Source organism: Echinops telfairi, unplaced genomic scaffold (assembly GCF_000313985.2).
Source record: "Echinops telfairi isolate 266 unplaced genomic scaffold, ASM31398v2 ScPeMD7_7469;HRSCAF=8507_1, whole genome shotgun sequence".
Taxonomy (NCBI): Eukaryota; Metazoa; Chordata; class Mammalia; order Afrosoricida; family Tenrecidae; genus Echinops; species Echinops telfairi.
The window spans coordinates 30,591,048-30,604,154 of NW_022111373.1; the positions used below are offsets into that span (position 1 = coordinate 30,591,048).

At 36.1% G+C, this 13,107-nt stretch overlaps 1 protein-coding gene across 1 annotated transcript in view; it reads right to left on the reverse strand.

The window, feature by feature from the left end:
- Positions 1–2,035: 2,035 nt before the first annotated feature.
- YTHDC2 (YTH domain containing 2) overlaps positions 2,036–13,107 on the reverse strand; it is a 75,414-nt gene continuing 64,342 nt past the window's right edge. The window contains exons 27-29 of the mRNA XM_004706631.2: positions 7,472–7,675; positions 6,594–6,776; positions 2,036–3,914 (exon numbers count right to left, since the gene is read on the reverse strand). Coding sequence (XP_004706688.1) covers positions 3,834–3,914; positions 6,594–6,776; positions 7,472–7,675 — 468 coding nt within the window. The 3' untranslated portion in view covers positions 2,036–3,833. The remainder of the gene's footprint in view (positions 3,915–6,593; positions 6,777–7,471; positions 7,676–13,107) is intronic.

Consider the following 13,107-nt stretch of genomic DNA (forward strand, 5'->3'; position numbering starts at 1 on the left):
AAAAAAAAAAAAATCTGCCTCTTGGAAACTGTTCTACTCGGACATCAATGGAACCACCAGGAGTTGGAACTTGATGGCAGCTAGCACACGAAACCAAAGAAAAGTGTTATCCAAAAGACTGACAGCAAGAACACACTTCGTGTATCTAATATGGTGCAGTAAATGAAACTCAAAATCATGTATCATAAAGGAGAGTAAACTGTCCTCGCTGAGATGAAAGCCCAATGGAGAACAAGTATCTAACGTACTTTTTCTACATAGAAACCCGTGGACATTACTTGGTGAATAGGTGCTTTGTGCTTTTGAAATGAATGTCTAGAAAGCTGATAGAAACATAAAATACCTAACAAAAAAAACCTAAATTCTTCGGCTAAAAACAGGGTTACTGAAAAGTTATATGATAAATTATGTTCTCCTGGGTGTTTAGACAAAAATTTGATATAGATTTTTGGAAAAAGACTAGTATTTCTCAAGCATAAGGTATTCTTTATAATACACAGAATGTTGCAATGTAACAGTCTAGATTTCCTGCTTATGAACACTTAATTAGTACTTAGGAGCCCTGGTGGCATAGTGGTTATGCAATGGACTGCGATCTGCAAGGCTGGCAGTTCAAAACCACCAGCCTCTGAGCAGGAGAAAGACTTTCTATCCCGTAAACAGTCTCAGACACCCACGGGGGCTGTTCCACCCTGTCCAATAGGGTCGCTATGAGTCAGTATTGATTCAATAGAAGTGAGCGGGGATTTTTGTTTGTTTGTTTGTTATGTTTAGAAGATACTAAGCATATGCTTTAAGATTTGTACTGTTCCCTTTCATTAATAAGGCACTGGACATTGAATAAAGAAGACAGAAGAATAGAGGTACTTGAATTGTTGTGCTGGCAAAGAATACTGAAAGTACCATGAACTACCAAAACAACAAACTGTCTTGGAAAAAGTATGGCCAGAGTGCTCCTTAAGAGGGAAAGGACGGTGAGACTTCAGGTCTTATAGACTGTGGACGTGTTGTCAGGAGACCAGTCCGATGACAGATATCATGCTTGGTAAAGTAGAAAGGCAACGAACAAAGAAGGTCCTTAGCAAGATGGATTGACACAGTGGCTGCAACAGTGAGCTCAGACACAAGAACAATTGTGATGATGGCCCAGGGCAGGGGGGTGTTCCGTTTTGTTGTATATATGGTCGCTATGGGTTGAAACCGGCTCAACTGTACTTAACAAGTCACATTTTTGAAAATGAAACCATCACCTATGATATTAATTTAATATTCTTCAGGGTGTTTGAAATGCAATATTATCTAAGGGGATACAGATCTTGTGGCCTTCTCACTGCCATCAAGTCGATTCTGACTCAGAGCAAGCCTACAGGACAGGACAGAAGTGCCCCTGTGGGTTTCTGAGACTGTAACTCTCTACCGGAATAAAAGGCTTCATCGTTCTTCGATGAAGCATTGGTGGTTCTCGACTGCAGACCTTGTGGTCAGTAGACCACCACATAAATCTCATCATGCCACCTGGAATCCTCAGGTCAAATTCAGTTGATGTTAAATTACGGTTAATTTATATTATATTTAATCTTAGTGTATCTCTAAACTGTAGGAATTTTTCCAAAATTAGATAGTACTAATCCACATTCAAGAATGCTTCCATTTCATAATACATTGTAGTTTCACACAGAACTAACTTCGCAGGGCTTAGCTGGTCATGGTTGACACCCACAAATGCTCTCTTCAATGCTGCACAGGCCCTCGGATGGGCAAGCCCTTCTTGCTGCTTCTCAGAGATGAACACAGAAGCACAGGATCTCAGGGCTGAAGATTCTCACAAAATCCATCTTTGCACATGTAGCTTTGAATCCTGTTTCTACCAGTGCTTTCTACCTCCACCTGTCTCTACCTGTGGTTTTACCCTAAACAAACAACTTAATTTCTCTAATCCTGTTAACTTCCCAATTAGAGGAGGGTAAGAATACAGGATTATCATAAAGATTACTTTAGAGTCCTTTTACATAATATCAGAAATAATAAAATCTGAATATTTCAATAAAATTTTATTTAATAAGTATACTTAAATTTCATCTTTCAAAAACAGCATTTTTATTACATTCAAATTGTATTCATTCAAAATACCAACAAACCTGTCATTTACATACAGAGCCAGATACTAGAAAACAGATGAAAATTAAAAGAACTTTTATTTTGTAAAAATCCTTGCTTTTAAAGGTAGAACACTGGGAACTATTAAATACATACCTAAACAATGCATACATTATCAAGAAGACATAAGTTCTAACCAAAAAAACTGTAATAATACTCAGCACACAGTGTAACATAATTCAGATAGGCTTAATTTATAGATGTGTTTCAAAATCTAATTAACCATAAATATAGACTAAAATCAGTTAGTATTGTCAACAAACGCACCAGCATATAATACTTTCCCAGAGAAAGTAGAACACTCGAGATTTTATGCTGACGCGTGATTCTTTGTTCTCAAACACAGAATTGGAGGACTTAGAATTTTCCTTTTTGTCTTTAAGGAAGGCTCACAATTGTTTTTAAACAATGACCCAAATTGAGCACGTAAAATACTACCAAATCTGTTGTATTTAGAACTCAGTTACTAAGACATTTCTTTCATATTCCGGTATTTGTACTTTGCTCTTCAAAAACTCCTTATAGAAACTTTGTAGACAGTGACAGTACACACACAAAATCAAATAATTCTGAGAAGGTAAAGAAATATGAGAGTTGGTATTAGCAAAGATTTACAAAAAATATTCCCCATTTACTAAGCCATAAAGGCAATGAAGAAAATCCACTCCAACAACATAAGAGAAAACTACTGAAAAGAAAAGTGAAAGAAGGCATTTACAATGGTGCTGCTTGCAGGCTTTAGTTTGGAAGACAGACAGCAATCAAGCTTGCTTATTATTGAGCACTTTATTGAGTAATTACTGAGCACTTTTTAAACTTATCTAAATCAAATTTCCCTGCCCCCAAAACAGAGGTCATAATTACTGTACTCATATAAGAGACACGTGAAGGCTGAAGTGAGAAGAGGAAAGGGTATGTACATAACAGGTTAAATGAAACAAGACCAGGAATAAAACTGAATGCTGAATTTGATCTGATCAATAGCAGGGACGAACTCTCTACCTTTTTCAGATTTCACTGCAATTCATAATTGTTGAAAAAGAACATCTCTCCTCTTTCCCTTACTGGATCTCGGATCAATATTGAAAAAAATGAATAGCCCTTATCGCCATGTACTATTTTGTAAAGTAAAATTTTAGAATTTAGTTGTCTTCCCTTTTGTTTTTAATGATATATCTTAAGAGATGAGTGTTATAAAACTGTGTTTAAATGTAATTATATGGTTCAGGTTTATAAAAAAAAGAACTTAGTAAGAGTTACAAGTCAGTATTTTTAAAAAATGAAATGCTTAATTTTGAACTAAGTATGTTTAAAATAAAGCTGTTCTATGTTGATAATGAAACTACTATTTTATTCAATGAAAAGCCTACAATTATAAACACTACTAAGTGATAACTCACTGTGGGCACTATAAAAATTAAAATTATCCTTTTATAAATTAAGACGAGTAGCTCTAAAACATTCTAAACTAACAAGCCCATTTGTAACACGTAACTTCATCTCAGATTTCACACGTCAGTGCACTCAGTGGTTCTAAATGGCATGATGCTCTTCAGCAGCGAAAAGGTCTGGGGGCGGGGGCGGGGGCGGGAAAGACAACATAAATAATCTGAAGATGTGCTTAGTGATCATATACACCACCAGTACATAGAGTAAAATATTCTGTAACCCGAATGTCAATCTGTTGTGGTTTTTTCTCCCAATGGAAGGCGTTCCCATAACTGCAGCAACTGTTCACCAACCTGAGGTTCTAGTTCCTAGATAAACCGAAAACCAAAGTAAACATAAAAAGAATTAGATTGAAATGTGTTTGCATTTTAAATCACCAAAAATTTTAAATTGCTTTACATTTCATTTTTCTACAAAAACATGCTAAAATGATATGATATTGTAGTGGTTAGATTTTATGTCAACTTATACCTGGATGAAAGAACAGGGGTGGAATCTAACCTATCTATCAGGTCACAACCTGATGATGCCTCCTGGTATGATATGGTTTTTTAGAGGAGACACTGCGAATTTCTCTCTTATTCACACTGTTTCTCTTGTCCATTACCTTCCTGCTTTCCTAAATTCTGTATCTGCAGCCAGAGGCCACCCCATAAGGATCACCAAACCTGGGAGCTGTCAGAGCCCTGCCATGTTCCCAATGATCTTTGCTCCACAAGACTATACACCCATCAGCCTATGACTGCCCCACTTCCCACTTCATCTTTCTATTTCATTGGCCTGCAGCTACATGAGTTTGAAGAGGGCTCTGGCTAGCACTGGACCCATGGACTTGAGTTGTGCTGTGCCAGGATGCCTTTGATATAAAGTTCTCTCTTATACATATATGCATGTCACTTTGTTTGTTTGCTCTCTGTAAAACCCAGCCTAAAACAGATATGACTTGCCCTAATTCTATGCTTTCAGGTTTATGGACTTGATGTCCACCTTTGTACTGCCAACCTGAAAATATATAAACACTTTGTGCCGAAATAATGAGAGATTTCTATGGAACACTTTTGGAAACATTTCTACCTGAAGTCTGATAGTTTTAACAGAGATAACAGCAAACGCTCATTTTGAAAGTCCAAAAGTTTACTGTAAACCAATTATGTATTTTGTTTTCTAAGAAACTATATAGGTGGCTGTATTCTTAAGAATTATTTAGATTTATTTGAAAATTATTATTATAGGATACAATTTTATATGTTTTTAAACAATTGAAAAAACTGATTGATTTATTATAATTTTGTGACATACTTCTGATAGGTACTTGAGGTGAGTCACATTTTTCAAATTATTAGGTGAATGACCTTAAGTAAAACTAAGTTCTCTGAGTCTATATTCTCCTACATAAAATTGGTCAAATATTTTACTCTTAAGTATTAAATCAGACTACATAAGGCAGTTAGCACAGTATTGTATCAACATATTTTAATTACCATCACCTTAACTAGCTTAAGGGAGCCCTCGTGGCATAATGGTTACATGTTGAGCTGCTACCTACAAGGTCAGTAGCTCAAACACCCCAGCCACTCCTCAGGATAAAGATAGCTTTCTACTCCCATAAACATTTACAGACTTGCAAACTCACAGGGCAGTTCTTCCCTGTTCCATGGGGTCACTGTGAGTCAGCATCAACTCAATGTCAGTTAACTAGTTAAAAATCTATGCCAGTAGAGAAACACGGTAATGCTAAAAGCAAAATACTAGAATATTAAAATGTTGTTATTTACTACATATAAAGTTAAAGTTATGTAGAAATAGATTACTATGTTCTTCTTAAGAGTTAAGCCAAATTAATTCAGAGTTACATTCAATTTGGGCCTTATCTTTAGTCTAGTAAGACAAAAAGTCCCTGTATGAACCATTTTATACGAGTGTATATCCCCAAAAAACCGGAACTGCGCTGCTGGAGCAGAACTTTTGTAGTCTGCATTTTTTCAGCTAGGTGAGCATCATGCAACTCACTCTGAGTTAGTGTACCCAGTGACATTGCAAGAGAATAGCGTGTGGCTGTGAAATTTTCTTTCCTGCTCTGGAAAAATGCCACAGAAACTGTTGTGATGTTGAACACAACTTACTAGGGCAGCGCTATGGGGGAAAAAAAACAAAAAAACATTTGTGCAAGTGGCTTTCTCATTTCAAAAAGGTGAGCTGTCAATTGATGACAAACCTTGTTCTGGACATCCATTAACTTTGGGCAAAAATGTCGATTCGTAGTTCATTTGGAGTTCACTCTACCAGGTCAGGCTGTTAATCAAGCTTTCTATTTAGAGGTTCTGAAAAGATTGAGTAACAGTATGTGACAAAAACAGCCTGATTTGTGGCAGGAAGGGGAATGGTTTTGCCACCACGACAATGCACCTGCTCACATATACGCAGGTCAGTGTGCCAGTTTTGTGCAAAAAACAGCATGCCTTTTGCCCCATGCACCTGACTCACCAGACCCTGATCTCATTCTGTGCAACTTCCTTTTGTTTCTGTGAATGTAGAGGGACATGAAAGGACAGCAATTTGATGACATAGAAGAAGTGAAGAAAAAAACGAGGGAGGTGCTGTCAGATGAATTTGATAAATGTTTCCAAGAATGGAATCACAGATTTGACAAATGTATTAAGTATAATGGAGAGTACTTTGAAAGTGATAAGGTTGCTTTGTTAAAAAAAATTTAAATACATAGCTTTGGGGAGAAAAACATTCCATTTTGGGGGGTACCCCCTTATATATGCAATGACAGAGATGCCAAACTTTTTTAAAAAGTTTAAAAAGCAATGTTCCCTAACAGACATACTTGAAAGTAGGCTTTTCAAAGGTCCTCGACAAATTTGAATCACCGTTTCCCATGTACATAAGGAATACACAATACTATCCAAACAAGTCACTGAGTAACAGCAAAGCTGAGCAAAAACAAATATTAAGAAAACATTATAAATGCCATTAGATACCTGTCCATCTCTGCTTATCTGGACTTTCTTATTGTCATTCCAGGGATTAAGCAAATGATGTGCAAACTGAAAGGGAAGACTTTCTTTTCGGATCCATTCCACTTTAAACACTCCTCCTAGTCCAGCTGAGCCCCAATCCTGACTCTTCTCCCTTCCTATCTCAGAAGACATCCTAGAAAATCCCTGTCGATAAAATGGGGAGAGGGGTAGGGGTAAGGAATACATTAAGTTAAACTCAATTTACCTGGTAATGCTCTACATTTTAAGGTTTTAAAAATAGGATATAAACGTAAAATAAATAAAAATTAGCTGCATATTAAGTATACTTCTATAAAAAGAATGAGTTAACGATATTTGAATTTTAGCAAAAGGCCAATTCTAGACTTCTAACAACTGCAAATAAAGAGATATTTCCTAAAAATGGAAAACAACTCTAAGTCCACATTTATTCTACAATAAAAAGATATAATCTTTCATTTCTGAAAAACGTTAATAAATATCCTACTGAGAATTGTTTTATAAATCCTTATGTACATGTATATTAAATCAAGATGACTTAAGAAACACTTATCTTAATTTTCAGCACTAACTTCCCTGACCTGTTTAAATGGGCATTTTATCAGAAGTTTCAGTTTTTCACTACTTTTAATTTACCTGGTTACTAGTAAATCTAAACTTGTCTTCAAAAGAAACTGTTAATCTGGGGAGGCTCTAGTAAAAAAGCAAAAACAAAGGGTTCACAATTCCATATTCTCAGTCAAGCAAAATCCTTTCCTACGTTCCAATAAAACAAAACGCTGGGTTGTTGCTTTTGGTCCCCTGAAAATCTCTGTTGTCTAAGCTGCAGCCAGAACCCATACTGTTTCAGGATGGCTCACCTGGAAATGTCCAGATCCTTGAACAGAAAATACCAAGTAAACCATGCTGCTTTCCCAAAAGGCTCGGTTTAGCTTCCGCTCATTACTAGGGGTTGTAGACCAGATACCCTTCTGTTGAGAAATCTCAAGGTTTCTCAAATTGCTACTCTTCATTATGAAGTATCGAATAGGCATGTTTGGTCTTGGTGAAGGAGATTTTGACCCCTACAAAAAAATGCATAAATTCTTGAAAGGCAATTTGACCTTTCAAAATCAATAGGCTGAATTAAATAACATCTTCATAAACACATAAACCAAAATATCTTACCAAATATCCAATAAATGCAAATGTCTGAAAACATATACAAACCCAATTAAAATAAGGCTAAATGACCAAAACCAAGCACTCATTTCAGAGCACTCCAAAAACCCTTATCAAGTAAAGATCATGAGTTACCAACTTTGATTAATAGTCCAAATGTATTGAAAACATAAATGGGCATATCACTACTCACCATCACTCCTAAGTGACCCACTAGCAAAATGTGTGCTTCCTCTCCTTGAGACCCTACACTCTTCTAGTCTACAGGTCTTAGTCCCAAAGGAGGCAATGCTTCTACCAGGAGACACAACAATAATTCCATTAAATTGGAAGTTAAGGCTGCCATCTGGATACTTTGTGCTCCTCATGCCTTTGAACAAACAAGCAAAGGAGGGATTTACTCTACTGTCTTGGTGTGACTCCGATTACCAAAGGGAAATGGCACTTCTAATACAGAATGAAAGTACGAAAGAATATGTTTGAAATACAGGGGACGCATTTGGACATTTCTTAGTAATACTCTGCTTTGTGATTAAAGTAAATAGAAGATTTTAACAACCCAAACCAGGGAGGGCCCTTTTGAACTAAAAGTTTAGGTCACTCTATCAACAAAGAGTCAACTAAGGTACTTATTGAGGCCAAACAAAATATGGGATGAGTTGTTATGATGCTGAACAAATTTTTTCCCCAGTATCCCACACCCTTAGTAACCATTCCCATGGATATTCCCCAGGCTTCTGCTGGTACAGAAAACTCAAGCAGATTTTTATGAGTATAGTGTACTTCTTCCTGAGACATCGTGTGAACCTCATCTTTCCGATGCTGAACAAATTTTAAGAGAGCGTCCACACCACTAAACCAGACAAACCACTTCCCCAAATCAATCACTGTAAATCCTAAGGCTCACAAAGGACCGATATGTAACCAATCAGGGGGATAGCACAGCACCAGGGTATGCTGTGTTCTGTTTTGTAAAGGTTATTTTGAGTCAAAGGTCTACTTAAGGGTAGAGAACAATAATATTGAAGTTACAGGCTATGTAAAAGAGCGAACATCACCCACACACTTTGCATGCACTCTAGAGAAAAATTTGTATGCTTTTGGTTGTATACATTATAATTACATCATGTTTAAGTGGGAATATGATTTTATTAATGTCTTTATTTGGATATTAATTACAGCTTATGGAGATGTCTAAAGAGACAGGGCAGGGTTGTTGGCAGTTTAAATCCCCAACCACTGCTCAGGAGAAAGATGAAGCTGTTTCCATAAAGATTTACAGCCTAAGAAACCCTATATACAGTTAGTATGACTTGGAATCAACATGGTGCCAATGGGTTTGGTTCCAAAGTTTGAATACCTTGAATACATTGACAAATTGCTGCCAGAAATTCAGGCCAAATTCAGAAGAGGATGTGGCACAAAGCATATCATTGCTAATGTCAGATGAATCTTGGCTGAAAGCAGAGAATCCGGACAAGATGTTTATCATGTTTTATTAATTATGCCAAGACATTCAATTATGGGGGTCATAACAAACTATGAATAGCCTTGAGAAAAATGGGAATTCCAGAACATTTAACTGAGCTCTTGCGGAAGCTGTACATGGAACAAGAGGCAGTGTGAACAAAGGAATCCTGCATGGTTTAAAATCAAGAAAAGTGTGCATCAGGGTTGTATTCTTTAGACATAGTCAAATCCATATGCTGAGCTAATGAGAGAGAATCTGGACTATATGAAGAAGAATGCACCAACAGGATTGGAGGAAGGCTTATTAATAGCTTTCAATATACAGGTGACATGATCTTCAGCAAAAAGTTACTTGCATGAAATATTAATGCAAGTAAATTCGATAATTACCACACTATTAGTTCATTTTTCTTGGGAATGGGCACAAATACGAGTCGCTTCCAGTCAGTCAGCCAGGTAGCTGTCTTCCAGGCAGCTTTCTTGGCAGCTTCCAGTGCTTTGTCAGCTTGTTGAAACATTTCAATTGGTATTTTGCCAATTCCTGGATCCTTGTTTTTCACTAATACCTTCAGCGCAGCTTGGACTTCTTCCTTCAATACCATTGGTATATCTTGAATGTATGTCAATTAGTTCTTTTTGATACAGTGACTCTGTGTATTCCTTCATCTGTTAACGCTTCCTGCATCATTCAATATTTTGCCCAAGGAACTCTTCAAAATTGAAACGCCAGCCCAAATTTTTTCTTCAGTTCTTTCAGCTTGGATATCCTGATGGTGTTCTTCCTTGTTGACCTTCCAACTCCAGATTTTGCACATTTCAATATACTACTTTGCTTTCTCAAGCTGCCCTTTCAAATTTTCTGTTCAGCTCTCTTCCTTTCTTGCATTTTCTTTAGCTGTTCTACACTCAAAAGCTAGTTTCAGAGTCTCCTCTGACGTCTACTTTGTCTTTTCTTTCTTTCCTCTTTTTAATGGCATCATCCTACAGCTTGTGAAGTCTTCTGTCATTAGTGTTCAATGTGTCAAATCTGCTCTTGAAATGTTCTCTTAATTCAAGTGGAAAATATTCAATGTTTTATTTGCGCTCTTGTGGACTGGCTTTGTTTTACTTTTTATTGTAAATTAGGTAGAAAAGGTTTGCATTTGAGACCAACGACTCTGCATTCAAGAGTTCAAACTACTTACCACCTCCCCCAAACCCTATATTCTATCCTACCCTGCCTCCCTTGACTTCTCTTCATCCTCTTATGAACCTCCACTTTCCTATCACACAAGTCATGACCTGTTAGCCTTCCAGTCATGGACGTCTTTTAATTTTCAACTTCAAGATGAACTTACATATGAACAATTGTTGATATGTTCCATGGTCAGCCTCCATTTTGACTGCTGATATTGAGCTTCTCTGTCATCTCCTCCCACAAATGTAAGCAATTTTATTCCTGTGTATTCCATTTGGAAAATTCCACATGTACTGTCCCACTTACGTTGCTGAAAAAGCTATTTACAATGAAGAAGGTTTTGGTCTTGCAAAAGTACATCATGCAATCTTCAGCTTTGTTTCTATTAGCAACACCATATTTCCAACTACTCTTTTTTCCTGTTTCCAGCTTTTGCATTCCAATCATCAAGTTATCAATGCATCTTGACTGTATGTTTGATCAACTTCAGACTGAAGATGTTAGTGGAATTCGTTATCTTCATCACTAGCTTCAGGACCTGATGCAGAAATCTGAATAATAGTTGTATTAACTGAATTTTGTTGTAGAGGTATACATATTATCCTATCACAGATTGCACTGCACTTCAAGATAGATCTTAAAATGTTCACTTTGACCATGAATGCAATTGGTCAATACCAATTCATTTCTCCTCACTGATTGATCTTTATGCACTCCATTTAATTTTTAATGACTTTCTATTTTCCTACTTCCAACTTCATACATTCCACATTCTAATTATTAATGGGTGTTTATAGATGTTTCATGCACCATCAGCAAATAAAGATCTGGAAAACTTTACTCCATTCATGGTGTTATGATCAACTCTACTTTGAGAAGGCAGCTCTTCCCTAGTTGTATTTGTGACTTTCAACCTGCAGGGCTCATTATCCTGCAATATATCTGATAAGGCTTGACTGCTATTCATATTCAGTGGTTCATTCCTTAAATGTGAACAACCTATTCCTTTTTCAGAGTCTGTAGTTTGGAAGCACCAATGAAACCCGTTCACCTGCTGCTATTTGAAATACTGATGACATAACTCCCAGCATCACAGCAGCATGCAAGCCATCAAGCTATGACAAACTAATGGGCAAGTGGTGGAAAATAACTCTAGATAGATCATATACTAAGTAATAAGATCTCCAATTACAAAACTTCGGAAAGAAAACATTTTTACCATGGATTAAGCCAATGATTTCATGATACACACGCAAAAATATGAACAGAATGGAATAAATGAATGGATGCCATAAAAATTTCTAAATAAAAAAAAAACACATTTGGTCCACAAAATACATGATGTATACATCCAAAATATTCAAAGCAATGACTCAAACAGCCTTATGCAAATCAATATTTATTGAAGCACTATTTCACAATAGCCAAAAAGGTGGAAACAATGGAACTGTCCATCAACTGATGCCTAGATAAGCAAAATGTGGTATACACATACAATGGAATATTATTCAGCCATAGAGAGAAATGATGTCCTTATGCAAACAACACCATTAAGCCTTGAGGACATTACGCTGAGCTACACACACAGAAAGACACAAAAGGGAAAATATGGCATAAAATCACTTATATGAAATAAACAAATATAAAGAAACCAAGAATAATTAATGGATATCAGCAACGGGAAGAATAGGTTAGAGTACCTTGTAGGTATATTAATGGTGGTGGGATAGTTTGGAAACAGTGTAAAAATGGATATATAATTTGAGGAATATAATCACTTTTACTGAAGTATACATGTAGAAATTGATGAAAATTGTATGTGTGGTTAGGTATACATTTATAGAAAAAAGGCATCGTAAAGAAGATAAAAATGTAACCCACAGATTACTAGAAAATTACAAACATGTATAAGACTTCAATCCAAAATATGTAAAGAACACTTACAAGTATAATAAAAACATATAAGCCAATAAACAAAAACATGAGCAAAAAATATGGCTAACAAATTTGAACAGAAACTTCAACAATGAAATTTGAATGTCATGCCAAGTATTGTCAAGGACACGAAGCAAAAGAACTTTCCTAGATTACTGAGAGAATGCAACAGTTGTCAAGAAAGAAGTTGGCTTGTTCTTGTAAAGGTAAACATACTCATGAGGCACAGAACAACATTACTCCTAGGTAGTTATCCAATATAAGAAAAGATATTTCCACATGAAAATACTTATACTTGAATGTTTATAGCAACTTTATTCACAATAGCCTAAAAGTTAAAAAAATCTTAAATAAACAACTTTTTATATATTAATAAAATAGATATAAAATACACAAGTATATATAAAATATAAAGGACATGCTACTTGGCAATAAAAAGTAACAAACTAATGCTATACTCAACAGTATGAATCCATTTCAAAAGAACTATGGTAAAGTGACATAAGACTGACCCAAATTCATATTTGTAACTCTATTTGAATTCTAAAAAAATTCTAGGGTCAGAAAACAAAATGTGGTTTCCAGGGGATAAGAGAGGTGTTTGATTCGGCAGTGGCTTGATGTTGTTGCTGTTTTGTTGTACATTGTTGCTTGGTTTTGCTCTGTCCTGTTTTTGTGCATGTTGTTGTCTCCGCAGGCCTGTCTGGATAGGACAGGCTGGATGAACAACCTGGAGGAGAAAACAACGGGACT